Source organism: Macadamia integrifolia, chromosome 3, assembly GCF_013358625.1.
Source record: "Macadamia integrifolia cultivar HAES 741 chromosome 3, SCU_Mint_v3, whole genome shotgun sequence".
Taxonomy (NCBI): Eukaryota; Viridiplantae; Streptophyta; class Magnoliopsida; order Proteales; family Proteaceae; genus Macadamia; species Macadamia integrifolia.
In genome coordinates this window covers 15,000,763-15,017,356 of record NC_056559.1, presented here as the reverse complement: position 1 = coordinate 15,017,356, position 16,594 = coordinate 15,000,763, and the positions used below count along the sequence as shown (strand labels likewise).

At 38.4% G+C, this 16,594-nt stretch overlaps 2 protein-coding genes across 4 annotated transcripts; both read left to right on the top strand.

Annotated features, from left to right (window-relative positions):
* The first annotated feature begins 393 nt into the window (after positions 1 to 393).
* LOC122072789 lies at positions 394 to 2,629 on the top strand. The gene is made up of 2 exons (XM_042637190.1): positions 394 to 1,118; positions 1,614 to 2,629. Exons 1-2 carry the CDS (start codon positions 496 to 498, stop codon positions 2,308 to 2,310), a joined length of 1,320 nt encoding a protein of 439 aa, XP_042493124.1. The 5' UTR covers positions 394 to 495; the 3' UTR covers positions 2,311 to 2,629.
* A 2,354-nt stretch (positions 2,630 to 4,983) lies between these two features.
* Positions 4,984 to 16,281, top strand: LOC122072882 (cytochrome c oxidase subunit 6a, mitochondrial-like). 3 transcript variants are annotated; one of them, XM_042637310.1, is made up of 5 exons: positions 4,984 to 5,449; positions 5,938 to 6,044; positions 7,359 to 7,401; positions 12,401 to 12,482; positions 15,933 to 16,281. In XM_042637310.1, the coding sequence occupies exons 1-4, from the start codon at positions 5,341 to 5,343 to the stop codon at positions 12,439 to 12,441; spliced, it is 300 nt and encodes a 99-aa protein (XP_042493244.1). In that variant the 5' UTR covers positions 4,984 to 5,340; the 3' UTR covers positions 12,442 to 12,482; positions 15,933 to 16,281. The 3 variants fall into 3 exon arrangements, with proteins under 3 accessions (XP_042493244.1, XP_042493243.1, XP_042493242.1); XM_042637309.1 differs by having other exon boundaries at positions 4,985 to 5,449; positions 15,926 to 16,281; XM_042637308.1 differs by having other exon boundaries at positions 4,986 to 5,449; positions 15,815 to 16,281.
* Positions 16,282 to 16,594: the final 313 nt, after the last annotated feature.

Here is a 16,594-nt window from a genome sequence, read left to right as displayed (position 1 = left end):
GCCGTCGACTAATAGAGTAGCAGTGGAGTGGGCCCGGAGGTCTCCTGACAGCCTGTCCACAGCTGTATCCCAACGAAGCGTGTGTAATCAAATCCTCCTGTAACTCTTCCGTACTGTTAGATTAAGCATAAAATCTCATAAAAATATGTATTTTATTCTTAAACTATTATTAAAATAAATAAAAAAAGGCAATTGACTACTGTTCCCATAAATCCACATAGGAGAGAGAAAGAGAGATATAGAGAGAGAGAGAGCATTGCGCACCAGCTCAACCCATGGTGCACGCTACTCTATGGATCGGTCCCCACTCCCAGTTATTCCAGCCTGTTGTAGAGCTGACGTCTTAGCGACCCTACCGCACCACTCTTCCCTTAAAGCTCATCAATCGTGTATTATGTCCTCCATTTCCTCGATCTTTCTTGATCACTTTCCTTCACGTAACTGTTAAAACGAAGAAGACAAGAACGTTGTCTCAAACACTGGCCGGAAGGATACATGGATCCCTGTCCTTTCGTTCGACTTCTCGTCGGAAACCTTGCTCTCAAGATTCCGGTGGCTTCGAAGCCTGCTCGTTCCGTCATCCATCCGGCGTCGTCTCCTTGCTTTTGTAAGATCAGGCTTCAGAATTTCCCTCTTCAGACTTCTACTGTACCTTTGATTCCGCTAGGGAGTCAGTTCCCGGATGGTCAAACTCAAACCTTAGCTGCGAGTTTTCACTTGTGCAAAACCGATCTGGAGAAGCTAGCTGCTAAGTCTCTATTTGCTGCTAAGCCTTGCCTTGAAATTGCTATCTACACTGGCCGTAGTGCTACCACTTGTGGTGTTAACTCTGGGAGACTTTTGGGAAGGATTACGGTGCCTTTGGATCTGGAAGGAACTGAGTCTAGGTCTTGCGTTTTTCAAAATGGTTGGGTTTCAATTGGGAAGAATGCTAAGGGTTCTTCTGCTAGTCTGCACTTGAATGTTAGAGCAGAGCCTGATCCGAGGTTCGTGTTTCAGTTTGACGGCGAACCGGAGTGTAGTCCTCAAGTGTTTCAGATCCAGGGGAACATTCGACAACCTGTTTTTTCTTGCAAGTTCAGTTTCAGAAATTCCGGAGACCGGCATCCGAGATCCAGGTTAGCTTCCGATTCTTCTTTTTCATTCTTTAAGATTTGGCCTGCTTGAGCTCGGTTAAACTGTTCATGTTATTTTCCCTGAACACACAAAATTTAATTCTTCGTTATAGATGAATTTATTTTCGATGACAGTCGAGCCGCATTCTGTGTCCCAATTAATTTTTGAAGCGTTAGACGATTAAAAACTTTCTCAAATTGAACGGAAAGATGCCTTAGGAAATAATAGCAATTAAATCACTTGTTAAAACCGTGACTAAATTGATTGATGGTGTACTTCGGAAGTGTACGGTATCACAGTCGTTTGAGCTCTGTTGGTGTGAGGAGATTTGTTCTTAGTACGCTGTACTCAATTTGGAGGGAGAGAGGGGAGTTTGATATTGTTCGTTTTAAGAAAAGTTGACTAGCCAGATTTCTGAACCCTTTACTTTCGTTTGAATTTTCGAAATTTCTTCTCGGCATCTTAATTATCAAATATTGTGCTTTGTTGCTGAACAGATCATCGTTGCCAGACGGTGGCAGTTCAAGGGGATGGTTGAGCTCGCTCGGAAGCGAGAAGGAGAGAAGTGGGAAGGAACGAAAGGGATGGTCGATCACAGTCCACGACCTCTCTGGATCTCCAGTAGCGGCAGCATCGATGGTAACACCATTCGTCGCATCACCGGGTTCTGACCGAGTCAGCCGATCCAACCCAGGGGCATGGCTGATTCTTCGCCCCGGTGATGGTACCTGGAAGCCCTGGGGCCGTTTAGAGGCCTGGCGTGAGCGGGGCGGCAGCGATGGTCTCGGCTACCGCTTCGAGCTCCTCCCAGACACCAATGGTGGGATGAACGCGGCAGGCATTGTGTTAGCTGAGTCCACATTAAGCACCAACAAAGGTGGGAAATTCGTTATAGACAGGAGTTCAAATGGGCGGTCGACACCGTCCGGTAGCCCAAAGAACAGCGGCGACTTTGGATATGGTTTATGGCCGTATTGTATGTACAGAGGTTTCGTGATGTCGTCGAGAGTGGAAGGTGAGGGAAAATGCAGTAAACCCTCTGTGGAAGTGAGTGTGCAGCACGTGAATTGCACCGAGGATGCGGCTGCATTTGTGGCTTTGGCGGCTGCCATTGATCTCAGCATGGACGCTTGCAGGCTTTTCTCTCAGAAATTGAGGAAGGAGATGTGCCAACAACAGGATTTGATGGGCTGATTTGAATCACAGTTTCGTCGTCTCCTTCAATTTCGTTTCTTTTCGCTTTCTTTTTGTTGTTGTCTTCCCGTTTTTTAGTGGGGTTGGGCGTAAATTTTGTTTCATCGTTACTAACCTAACAACAACGGTGTAGTTTGTTTTATTTTCCTCTTTTTTCTGATCTGAAAGACTGAAACTGTACAGAGAGTATAGAGTTGAGACCTTTTGGGTTTTCTTTGGTGGGGGGGTGGGAATGGAGTGGTTGTGTATTCTTTTGTTCTTCAATTGACTTCCATGAATTAACATTACTTAATTTTATATGATATGGTTGTTAATCTTAGTGTTTCGCAGCTAAGGAATGTATGAAATGGAGGAAAGGTTCTTTAGGTTTGGTAACCAAAGTGTTTGGGAGCGTGCATTAACGATGCACGTCATATAGCTGGATGATGTTACATGTATAGTGTGCTGTGGGCTTGTGGGGTTGTGGGTTAGAGTTGTATTGGTTTAAGGGATATAAGTTGTGGATTATTAGCTGTAAAGTACTTTTTGTTTTTGATTGATCAGGATTAAGGTGGGGCCATCCACATGCAATTGATTACAATTATATATCCTTAAGGCCAATGTGGGGTCCATAGTTCCTAATAGCTTTTGCTATTCCTTACACTCCTCCAGCTAATCTCTCTCTACATTATCTTTGATTAATAAAACTAGAAGCATGGTTATGATTATATTTCAGGGTTAACAGTTGAATAAGTTCAAATGGGAATGGGATCAAGTGGAGTGAAAATTTATATCTGGACATATTTTAAGGGTTTGATGTTTCCATAACTCCACTGAGCCAGTCTAGTCCAATCCTCTGCCCTTTGTGTGGTTCAAGACTCAAGGGGTCCTGTGGTTTGAAGAATTTATGCCATGACACCTAGTTTGTCATGTGGATGGCCAAATTGTGCTGAAATTTTGTGGGTCTAGCTGAACATAGGTTAATTTCTTTCTTTCTTTCTTTTGCTATTTTATTTTTTCCGGTGAACTATCTTATGTTAATTTCAATCCAAAAAAAATCGGCATAGGAAAGTATAAAATGCATGAACATACATGAGAGTGCCATGCTATATTATACTAGATGATATAATGATTGAATAGATATCCAACAATCTTTTTTTTTTTTTTTTTAATGCAAACTACCAGGGTATGAACTTAATTGAAGAAAAGATGGAATGAGTTTAGATACAATTGAATCTTTCGAAAAGGAAAGAGACCCACATGCGCTGGATCAACAAATCCAACCATTCCATATCCAATATCTGGAATTCTCACAGCCGCAACTAGGCTAGTTGTCTCTTCTACCGGAAAAAAAAAACTAGGCAAGTTGTCTCTACCGTTTTTTATTGGTGAAAGTTATCTTTATCCAAAAAGGGGAAAAAATTATAGAGAGAGAATAACCAAGTGGAAATAAAGAAGGTGTGTATGTATTTTCATATGTTTCCATTTGTTGGTTTATCAGTCTAAGGTGTTTATAGATGTCAATGTGAATACGTATGAAGTCATGGATAATAATGCATGTCCTTGAGTTGTAATAATGACAAAATCTATCAATATATGATTTTCATAGGTTTTATAAATCTATCAGAGGATATCTTCAATTTTTTGTTGTTTTTTTTTTCTTTTTCTTCCTTCTTGGGTAGATGGTCGCTTTATGTTAAAAAAAGTGTGATTAGCCCATTGGGTTCTAAGCCCATGATGATCCACCAACTTGGTAATAAAGGAGGAGAGATCTAGGAAGGAGAGGATTTTGCTGTATCGAAAAGTGGAAAGAAGGGAATGACATCAGCCCTGTAGAACTAGAACAAAGAGAAGAGAAAAGTGGAGCTTGAAGCTTTTACAACTTAGAGCTCTTAATCTCTTTGCTTGTAAGAGTTGTGAAGTGTAAAGAGTGAAGTAGAAGCGATATTTTGGAAGTTTTAATTTGATGGATTAATTGTCGATGAGTTGCTTTTATTTTTGATCATATGATCGTCGCCTACGAGGGTGTGATTATACCCTTATTGTAAGTTTGAGCCACGATAGAGATCATATTATAAACATTCTATCTCTTACTTCCTGAGATCTTGTTTTTAGAACTTCCATTCTTCTTTGCCTTAAAATGGAGAATCTCTTGTCATACCAAAATTTTGCGTAAAAGATGATAACAACACTTTTCTTCTTTTGATCAAACTTATAGCCTTCGAGACTATGATAAGAAAATCCTAATTAAGGGCACTAACTTTTTAATTGTTCCAAACTATGAACTCTATATAACCTTCTTATTTCTTTCTTGGGAAAAAAAAATTCTTAAAATATTCGTATAAATTAAATTCGCGTATTTTATTTCACAATACACTTTGTAATAAGCTCTTAAGATGTTGTAATGAGTTATGGTTAGCCTCCATGTAGATCACACAATCATCAAGAGAGAGATAGAGAATCACCTTGACGAAGACTCCTATAAAGAGTAAAGTGTTTTTATACACTTGGTTAATTAATAGTATTAATAAAAAGATTTTCTTATTGACATCCTTTAATGATGTTGAAAGGTAATTTATGTGCAATGAGGTTGCTGATAGAGATCCTCTTACTTTCTATGAGAACGGTATATATCAATTTGACCATGACTGCGAATGAGCATCAAACGACTGCGGTGCATGCCAATAATCTCCCAAACGTTGAATCTTCACCGTCACTCACTCGCTGCCCAGTATGCATAGTTGTGACAATGTGGTCAAGAGCTTTCCTCAACTGCGTAGTGAGTACCTTTGTACAGAGCTTATCGGCCTATACTGTTCAACTGATTCAGCCAGAAAGTCCATGAAAGTCCTAATGGATTCTGGAATGCTCTGGATTGAAGATAACCGAGTCAAAGAAGGTCCTCATGGAATCTGGAATACTCTGGATTGAGAATAATCCCGAGTACAGTGCCATGATCTCCACCACGATACATTATGGACCCGTCAAAAATTGCTTAATGTTTGTACTACTGCTGAGGAAGGTGATCGGTGACAAGGAGGACGACAAGAGATGGTGATACCGATGATGAGATCTGGACTTCAAGCATCCCTTCGGAGAGGCGCACGAACAGCTTCTTCCAAGAGGAGTTTCGCTTCCTCTGCTCAACACGATGATGCCTGTGAGACACCTTCCTCTGCCACTTTCCTCTCCTTCACTGTATTAGGAAAAGGAAACTAACTTTGATTGGTATATTACTTTCTCAAATTTTTATCCTCTGCGCTATGATTTTGATTTTTGTTTATCAATATGTTATCATTCTTATTTGAATTATTGTTATATATGTGGAAAAGCTGAAATTTGCATTACTTTAGGGTTTAGTAATTTATATTGTTCTCTTTTGTAAGATAACCTTTTCCCAAATTTTATTTATAATCTGCTCTATCTCTTCTCTTATCAAAGTTTCAAGAGAATCATAGATAAGGAAAAAAGTAAAATGGTTCATGACAACCTTGAGTATGAAACGACTCTACAGAGTCTACATGCAACTCTTTGTTTTTTTAAACTAAAACCAGAATGTGGTTCTTGTTCATTATTTCATTTTCCTTGTTTTGGTTCATCTTGTGTGTAACTCGATCACTCAATTCAAGTAGAAATATCATTGCACAGATGAAGCGGAAAAATGGGAAAAGATAACTTATGTTGGCGTAGCAGTGTGCACAATTTTGGCTATTTACAACTTATCGAAGCGTCATCCACACTATGAAGAGCCTCCTGTAAGTTTTTCTTTGCCTCTACTGTAGGTTGCATATGTATATATGTGGATGTCTTTTGCTTCTAGATGCCCTGTTTTTCTCTCTGAAGTAAACCTCATAGCAAATTTGGTGCCATTCAGATACCTTCCTGGATTTTCAGTTTGGAACCCTGAAGATGGATTATCCCTAAGATTCTGGATTCTAGTCCACCCATATGCTAATTGGGGGCTTGATCAGAGGAAATGATGCAGGTATATTTATAAACCTGCAGGTAGTGGGCCCAATTAACAAGAAACTAAGCTTCAGGAACAGATTGTGATAGGCAATGGAAATCTGGTTCTAGATCTTAACATACTAAACATTTAGGTTCTTAAAACAAAACAGACTTCTTAAAACTATTTTGAATCCAAGAACCATTTCTGTAGCCCTGGTTTTCAAATTGTGTTTTGAAATGTTCAAAAACTGAGTTGGAAATTTCAGAGCGCCCTGCTTCAAATTTATAAATCAGTAATGAGCTGATTTCTGATAGAAATATTGGACCAGGAAAGGTAACATAGTAAACCTGAATGTAGAATATATAAGAGCAAAAGAAAGATTGTCACTGTTTACAATGAATAGCTTGGTACAGGTTGACCATTGATCATAGAGAATAAGGTACCCATTCCAATTCTCGTCACCATAATTAAATAATAATAATAATAATAATAAATGAAATAACATTTAAATGCAAAGTAATATAATACTCCCTCACGTAACATTTATTTTTTTTACCAAAAAAGTGTGATATTAATTTAGAATTAGCTTCTTTAAGCAGAGTCTGAGATTCTCCTGCATCTAGAAATCATGTAACCATTTGTAGGGCTGATATCTGAATGACCACAGAACTTAGGCCATCAATGAGTTATTTGGTTGATTAATGTTATTGACTTGTAAACTTTTGTCTAGAATTGCTTGTAAAGTTGAGTGTATTTGGTTGATTAATGTTACTTACTTGCAAACTTTTGTGTCTAGAATTTCCTGTAAAGTTGAGAAGGTATCCTTAATGGTACATTTCATGCAACAACCAATACATAGATGGGGGGAAAGCAGATGACACACTAAACATCTTAACTAGAGTTGGGCCCACTACTGTATTTGCAAAAAAGGCTCAAGTTCTGTCAATTTAGTTGCAGATTGTTTTTTGCTTAGTCTTCTGTTATTTTTGTTGTAGATTAACCAGTTTCTTGAAATATTTGGTGTTCCATTTGTTTACTTTCTTAAATAAAAAGCTAATTTTGTTTATTTGGTGGCTCTTTCTAATGATTATCCTTTACTTTATCTTACCATTTTCTACAGCCATACCCATATTTGCACATCCGTAACAAGGAGTTTCCATGGGGTGAGTTCCATTCCTTTCAAATATGTTTGGAGAATCTTTAATTTTTCTGTGGAGTGTGGTACTTAAATAATGGTTTTCATTTTGGCATTTGGCTTTCCCACTTTTTTGAGATTTTTTGTTGTCTAATTTATTTCATTGTTATAGTGCAAGGGATCCCGCCATTATGCTTTGAGTTATGTGTCTGCTCTTACCTTTTAGATCTTAATATCATGGACTCATTGTTGCATATTAGCGTATAATTAATGGGTCATGATATTCATAATGATCTGTTTGTGACAATGGGAATCCACCGTTACTTGCCACATCGGCATAAATGGGTGGGTCCATGTGATAAGAGTACCCCACACTCATTTCACTGGTCAAATTCTAGTTCCATCCCAAAACAGGTACGGGAAGTGCCTTATCAGTGAGTTTGGAATTTAAATTTTTTTACAGAAATGCCATTAGATTCCATTGCAGTGAAATGACATTCTAGGATGCACTTTTTTTTTTTTTTTTTCTTTAAAATTTTGAATGCTTGTTTAAGGATGAAACTTGATTAGTGAGACGAGTGTGGGATCCTCTATCACAGTGATGCACCCACGGTCATCTAGGTGATGTGGTTCAGTCTGGAAAGAGCCTTGACACCCTGTAATGATAAAACCACACCTTAAAGACCAGTATCAGAATTGTCAAAAACCAGAATTTTAATGTGAAGTTCAGGAAAAAGGGTTAATTCTTTCAATTACCAAACATTACCTCGAGGATAAAGGTACGAATGTTGCGACTTGGTGGTCGAGCGGTCTGAATAGCCTCTCAACATTCTTGGGGTAAGGCTGTGTAGTTCTTGACCCCCCCCCCCCAAACCCACCTCACACATGCGGGGAGCCTTGTGCGCCGGGTATGCCTTTTTTTCACCTTAAGGATGTAGTTATGAGTTACAGTAATTTTGAAATTTCAGAAAAGAAGAAAGAGATGGCAGTAAACGAGAATTAGGAAGAAGACCAGTACTCCTTAGAAACCCAGAAAACTGAACAGTAACTCGGTTGTTGGAGTCACCCAGGAAATAGACTGGTTTTAGATGATGAAAGAAAATTTTAAAAGGAATCTGGAAGGTGCGATTGTTCTGTTATAGAGAAAATCCAGAAGTAGAGTATATAATTCAGATCAGTAGTTTAAGTTTAAGGCTTAAGAAACTGAAATATGAACTCAAAATTCTGGAGATATCATCAACAGACCCTTAATTATCAAATCTGAGAGTAACCAAAACTAAAGTGTGGAAGATATACTCAAATTAAGCAATCTGAGAATTGAACTAAAAACAGGGGTTGGACCTAGAAGAAGAATTGAAGAAGAGGAGAGGAAGAGATAACACCTGTTCAGAAGATATAAAGGAGACGAACAATCGGCCAGACCAGAATCAAAAGCCATGCAAGCACTGCAGCAACTTGAAAATGGAAGTTTCTATTCATTTAAAACTGTTCGATAGGGTGTGCTCACATATATGTAGCTCCTAACAATACCAACTCACATATAGATTCCCACTCAAGCTGAAACTGAATTCAACAACTAGACTGGACTCAACTTCTCTACCGCCAGTCCATGTAGTCTCCTATGATGACTCAAAAACTAGTGAAAAAAATCTAAACAAACTCCAGTAACCATACCTGTCAACAATAGTTATTGATGCCAATTTAAGTTATCTACAATAGTTATTGATGCAATTTAAGTTATCTCAAATTAAATATTATTTACCAAATACTCCTACAAGACTATGCTATCCTTTACTGGTCTCAATGGCTTAATTTAGTCCTGGGTTTCCAATCTGGATATTTATCAAAGAATAAAACATAACTCCCTCAACCAAGTTCAAACAAGTCTGTGATTTCTTCTGTTGACATAATCGAGACCAGAAAACAATACTTCAAGGAGGATTTAAGTGGTGTGATAAACTAGTTGCAGGAAAAAAAAAATCTTGGAACAGAGTATGGTTTCAGTTTGGTGATTTCAGACCTGGAAACTAAAGAATCGGTCTTATAACTTCAGAGATATCAGTAATAATGTTTCAAAACATCAAATCTGAAGAGAAACAAATCTATTGTGAAGCAATTACCAACAGATTAAGCAAACTGAAACGATTCTGGAAAACAGAGGTTCTTCCAGCGTTTAAACAAATGAAACAAGAGAAAGAAGAAGAAGAAGGAACAGAAGAAGGAAGAAGGATAGCTCACAACTGATCAGAAGAAGCCAGGCCTTCAAGAGAATCAGGAGAGGAAGCACTACCGGTGCTCAGCAAGTATGTGTGAGGTGAGGTAAGTTCACCCTAGGTAAACAAACCCCTCAACCAATATTAGATCTGAACTCAAACTAAGGAAACAAGTGGAGCAACAATAGAGAGCCTAGAGGGGATGAACTGAAACTCACAAGTTGGATGTGTTAGGACTGTCAAACCTGGTCAAAAGAGTCCCCAAAATACTTCTAGGAGTCCACTAAGAGTGGCTGAATGAGGCCTGAGGTAGGATAGTTGAGTCAGCAGTCGACCCTAACAGAATTAGGGTTCCAGCAGGGAGGAGGGAGAAAAGATGCGGCTTCCAAACCAGGTCTAGATGGCCCTGGTTCCTTGGTCGAAGGTGGCCCCTGGTATGCTCAGAAAAACCCTAAAAAGGGTATGAAGAATGACTGTCTGATAAAGGACTTATGGCCAATATCGATCTGAGCCCAAAACCCTGGTTGATGGCTGATTTCGATCCTGGTTCTGGCTGCTTCCAAGTTGAACTTCTGATGGAGTTCTGGTTAGGCTGATTTGGACCTCTCAGAACTCTCTCACAGCAATCAAACAAAGATAAATTAAGAAGAAAAGAAGAGGAGGATGAAGAAGGATAGTTGTGGGTGGGATAATGGCTATCCCAGCCTGGGCCTCTCACCAACAGCTATCTCAGCTGTTGTTCATTCTTTCTCAGGAGATTGGAGCAAGCATTGACTATAAAATGCTTCATTCATTTATTGTCTAAAATTGATACATCATCCTCTCTTAAATAGAGAGTGAAAACTTACAAAATAGAAGTTAGTTCCCAAATAGGAAACTAAAAGAAAAACGAAATTAATCTCTAACTTGAAGCCTAAAAGATCATAAAAAAGGCAACTATTAGAGACATTCTAGAAGACAACTCAACTTGTGCAAGCGTCTTTGACCAGTCAAACATAAGGACAAAATCATAGCTTTAAGAAGAGATCGCAGCCACAAAGGAGGTCTTCTGAACAGCTGTACTTGGCTGGCTCGATTGGCAATTTTAAGGGCTTTCTAGAAGCCCCAAACAGGAAAGTAAATCTGCACTAACAAGGTTCCAAAAATAGAGGACCAGCTGGGCTTCTTTACCTCAGGCCAAGTAATGTAGGAATGGATTGGACCACCAAACCAGACCCAAGACTGCAGGAAATTATAAACCATAGAACAACCAATAATCACCCAACAGTGAACAGCAATAACAGTCCAATATTAACTAGTCAACAGTCTTTAACAATCAGATCTGTCAAACCAGAAATTGGGGCTCTAGGATCAGATCAGCACCAAACAAAAGGACTAGTCAGCAACCAAACTATGGTATCAGCAGTCCACAACCATAACACAACAATAACAATTTCAGCAGTTGACAGATTTCAGATTACCAATACAGATTAGGACAGGGCAACAGTAGACTAAATAAACACAACCAGAAACTCCAGAGACCTTTTGGAGGTTCAAATCAACGGCAATATGGATCCAAAATGTTAAGGAAACAACATGAGACTAATCACAATAATCAATCTCAAGTTAGGACACAACAGGTCACTAAAAGACAAAAATCGGGAGATTTTTAATATCTCTATACAGACTCATCAGAAACAGTCCATACAAGGGTCAATCCTTAGTAGTATATGGACAACCAATCGACCAAAATCTGAGCTCAAACCGACGCTCAGATCTGGGTATTCTAGTAGGGGCGGATGCTCTGTTTTGCAGAATTTTCTGGGCAGCAGAAATTGAAGATATAAATACTTGGATCGATGAGCAGCAGCAGAATACTTGAGGAAGCTTGGAAAGAAAAGAATACTTGAAGAAAAAGATCCTCCAGGGCTTCACACCGCAAGGAGTCGTTGGATCGAACACCAACCCATCACTGTGATCAGACACACAGAAGTTCTCTTGCAGAGAAAGCAGCAGCAGCAACAGTCATATATTTTGTCAAAATTGTTCTAGGATTTTAGGAGCCTCCTCTTCTTTATTTATAATGTTAATGGGGGAGGAATTACAAAATAGAAGGTTCCTCAAAAAGGAAACCAAATATTCTCCTAATACAATAGTTACTAAAAACTGAAATTAGAAAATAGTTGAAAAAGGAAGCTAACTTCTAATGACTTGACTCAATTAATAACTTAACTCCTAAGGAAACAAATATAACTCAAATCAAGCCCAACTAAAAAGAAAACTAATGAAAATGGAAATTAACTAGTAATCCCGTACTCAATCTTAGAGTCCCCCTGTTAGACCCATAAAAGTGGTCTATTATACTCAAAACACATGGGATCAGGGGCCTAACGTGTATGGAACCCAACCCTAAGCTTATTCCTAATAAAACAAGCCTATTTTGGTAATTAATCTGCATCACCAAGGGTAGGCTGGTCTGCTGGCTTTTTTGGGCCTTCTTCTTCCTCCTTCGGTAGTGTAGCCCAGCATATGGGTCTACATCAACGTGCCATGGCAACATAGCAAACAAGTTTTCCTTCATATTCCATTTTAATCTTAATCCTTGATTACATGCTTGTATGTAAAGATGATAAGGAAAGAGTCCATGGTTTAAAGTTAATTGTTTCAGTATTTTTATGATTTCTTTATGAGCTATAGGGAACGCTGTATTTAGAGATAGATGCTAGTCATTCACAAATAATTCATGAAACATTAATTTTTTTGTTCAATTTTAATTGATTACTGCGTGATTGTAAAGCTTTTGACAATTTTTCTTGTTGGCATATTATGGTACAGGTGATCATAGCCTTTTTGAGAAGAAACATAAAGACCATTGATGGGCAGTCCCTGAAGATATCACTTTAAACATTAAAATATGGTTAGAACATTCACTTGCTTCCTCAATGATGCAGTTATGTGTAGGTTTAATTATGGTTGTATGTAATTTGTTTTTTTAATTTTATCTTGTTGGAGTTTGATAACGTAGGGAAGTTCTTTTTCAGTGTCAGTTTTAGAATCAATTAGTAGTCTTTTTTAATTTCCCTTATATATAGATCTTCCATCGAGATTTACCAATTGAAATTGAATAGAAGTTTACAGAGTGTTGCTTGCATGGATTGGCATTGATCTTTCTTATCAATAAGATCCTCTTCTTTCTCACATGTGCTCAGTTCAGGTCTGAGTTCCCCTACTTAGTTGTGAATCAGCCTTCCCTTCTCCCTTTGTTCTTCTTTTCACTTCTTTCTGATTGTTTCTAGTTCTGGGCAGATATCCTGTTTTCCAGCCCCTTTTCACCTATCAGTTTCTTGTTATAACTGTTTCATATTGCTTGATTTCCATTCAAACATGGTATATAAGAATATGATCTCTTTATTGTTTAGTTTGTGGTCATAAACCTGAGATTAATCTCTCATAAATTGAGGAACCCAATGCCTGCTCTGTTGGCATGATTCCCAAATCTATTGTAGGTGCGGTTAGTTCATAATAAAAATATTTCAATATTTTTTTGATTCTGTGGATTATTATCATTGTGCATAGATGGGAGCGTCCGGCAAATTAGCCATGTTAGAGCCATCAGTCAATCATGCACTTCTAAGCTTCCTCATCAAGGGCTGAACTGTTGCTAGTTCTTGTGCCTTTAGTGGGTGGCTAGACATATCCTAAGTAATGACACATTGTTAGTGTTCGGCTAGCTCGTATAGTAAGACGAAGTCGAGACTGGCTTTAGGCAGCGAGCTCTATAGCAACAGACATTTGGGACCGAAGAAGCTAGAGGGTTGCTGGCTCAGCTTTTTCCTATTTCTTCTAGACTTTTCCCCCACTTATTATTGGCTTGTGTAATATACTAAACTCGTTCCTCGCTACAAGGCTGGCCTAGAAGAGGTAATCCTAATCCTATAGCCTATGCTAAGGTGGTACGAGCTAGGGCCAGACCCTCTATTTGAAGCAGAGAGTGGTCAAACAAAGATGGGTGATTCAATTGATAGGTCTATATAATGGTAGGCTCTTCAATCAATCACTCGGTATGTTCTTCTCTCTTTCCAACTTTATAAGAGTAGGGGCTTTCAATTTCTTACTGTCAGAATCTCCACTTAGTATAAAAGTGCTTATTCGGCCAGCTTTCACCGCTATCGCTCCTATGTAGTGGTTGACTTTCAAAGTAGTATTCCTACCATATCTGAATGCCTAAAAACTACAAGCTTCACCCAAAGCAAGCAAGACAGGGTTTTATGCTTCGTAGATAAGGCTCGCCCCCGCAAGGAAGTCCATATAGTTTTGGTAGCAACTTCCCATATATATAGGTTCCTAAACGGGTATTTAATATGGAGTGAGTGGGTTATTCCACTTCAGCACATATGTCCTCCTCTTCTTGGCATAGAACAAGCCATTTTCCTCTCAAAATTGTCGAGTCTTGCTCTCATGGGCCAAGGTGATCACGTTCTTAGCTATGGGATGCTAGGCAGGATGTCGAATGGCGGAGAGTGGATCTTGTTGGATATATAAACCAAGTCGAGAGTGGAGTTACGGGAACAACTGTCTGATGGAAAACGACTTTGGCGTTAAGTTCAGAGAGCTTCGTTGAGAATTCCTCGTTAATTCTTGAAATCTCATTTAGAGAGGGGGGAATGAATACCTCTAATAGTCCAACACAAGATTTTCATGTTATGAAGGAAAAAATAAACACAATGTAAGAAATAATTAACAGATAAAGACGCAATAATATGTAGTTAAAAAAAAAAAAACTCAGCCTCATCCCAACTTTTGGGGTCAGCTACAAGGATGGATCCTTGTATATTGACTTTTGGATGTTAAAGAATATTAGTAGATATTTTCTTTACTTAGGAGCCTCCATTTTGTACCTTGTTCTAAGTCCCATGCCTTATCCCACATTGTTAATCGAGTCAAAAGGCATTTAGCTGCTTGGAAAATCCCTCTTCTGTCTCAAGCAGGTAGGACCGGGCTTATGTAGTTTTTTCTTCATTCAATTCCTACTTATGTCATGAGTTGTTTACTTGTTTCCTATTCCCTTCTGAAGTGTGCCATCAACTAGATTCTATTAGCTCCTCCTTTTGGGCTGGGAAACAGTTAGGTTAGAGAAGACTTATGGGTATTTCTTGGTCTTTGATCTGTTCTCCCAAATTGGATGGTGGGTTTTCAGATAAGTTCTATTCGTAACAAGCTTTATTCTCAAACTTGGATGGAAGCTTTTGACTGAACCAGATTCCCTTTGGTCCCAAATTCCTTAAAATCAATATGTTTAGAGCCTGCACCTTTTGGGTCCATCTGTCACTCTTAAGAATGGTTCTTGGGCTTGGAATAGTATTAAAAAACTCCTCCCTCTGTTATGGGAGTTTGTTTTCTGGAGAATTGGTGATGGATATATTAGGTTTCTATTTGGAAGGATCCTAGGATTCCTTCTTCTATTTCACCTCATCCTTCTTATTCTCATGCACATGAATTGATGATTGAGGAAGGGTGGAATCGGAATTTGATTACTTCATCATTGCCTTCCAATCTTGCTAGTATGGTGCTTTCTATTCCCATTAGTAAGACACCTCAGGCAGACTCCCTTTTCTGCCCACTAGCTGGTAATGGTACTTTTTTCTACTAAATTAGCTGCGGCTTATCTCTCTAGTTCTCATTCTACAACTGCATTTAGATCTCATTATTTATAAGGTGGGGAAAGTTTTATGGAAGTTGAAAATCCATCCAAAATTAAAATTTTCTTTCGGAAAGTTTAAGTAGGTGGATAAGTACTAAAAATATTAGCTTAGTTCCTTTCTATGGATACTACTTGTCCATACTGTTATAAAGAAGTTGAATCTGATTGGCATATTTTTTTTATCATGCAATTTATCTAAACATATTCGGTCTGTAGGGCAAAACATATTTGGTTTGTAGGGCCTTGGTTATGCGTACTGAAACTTTCCAAGCTCCAACTCATCATCTTTTTAACTTGTTCCTTTGTAATAGGTCTTTTACTATAATTGATTAGCATTCTATGCTTTCTATTGCTGCCATCACATGTTATTTTATGTGGTTATCACGTAATCAATGCCATTTCTTATGTTTAGTTCTGAGCCATTTATCAACTCTTTGAAACCTCCGTAGATGGGTTGCTGATCTTCTTGTTTTGGATACGTCGAAACCCATATCTAATGTTCAAACTGATCCTTGTTTATCCCTTGAAGGTTACTTTTATCTTTGCAGGATTATCCAATATTAATCACCGCTGGCACCTTTGATTAGTCTACTGGGATGCTGGTTGGGCTTTGGTAATATTGTTAATCGTCATTTTGTTTTGGCATATTTGGGCTTTAGGTTTCAGGATGTCTTCAAGAAGTAAAGGCAAGGGGAATTAACAGGGATTGCAAGGGGCAGTGAAGATGTGATGCACAGAATTATTAGCTTGGACAGGATTTCTGGATTTCATTTTATGGTTTGATAAGAACAGGTCATGTTGGTCTTGGGAGTTTTTCCCTTTGCTGTTGTATTTATTTAATACTTTGGGTGGTATGTAAATATTTTAAAACAGGATATGTTACTTGTCTCTATAGCACGTAGGTTGGCCAGTAAGGCCTGTGCTACTAGGTTTATGGGTTGTCTTAGTCGATGTACTTTCTGTTCTTTATCTTAATGTTATTTGGAAGCGTTGGCAATGCATTTTGGCTTCGAAATTGGTATTACTCCCAACCCTGGTCAAGGGTACTTACTGTATAATTGCTTTATTATCTCTTTTTTTTTTTTTCTTTCTTTCTTTTATCATTTCTTATTTTATCTCTTCTCCTTCTTTACGTATCAAATGCAGGGTGAGTCATATAATGTACCTGTATTAAAATACCATTAAAATTGAAACAGAAGTTTTATTGATGACACAAGCCCCAAAAGATCAGCTCAATGCCATCTGCAGCATGAAAAATAGAACAGAATAACATCAGGGAACATACACACCCTAATCTGTCGAAGAGAAAGACTTGCCCCAACTTCTTT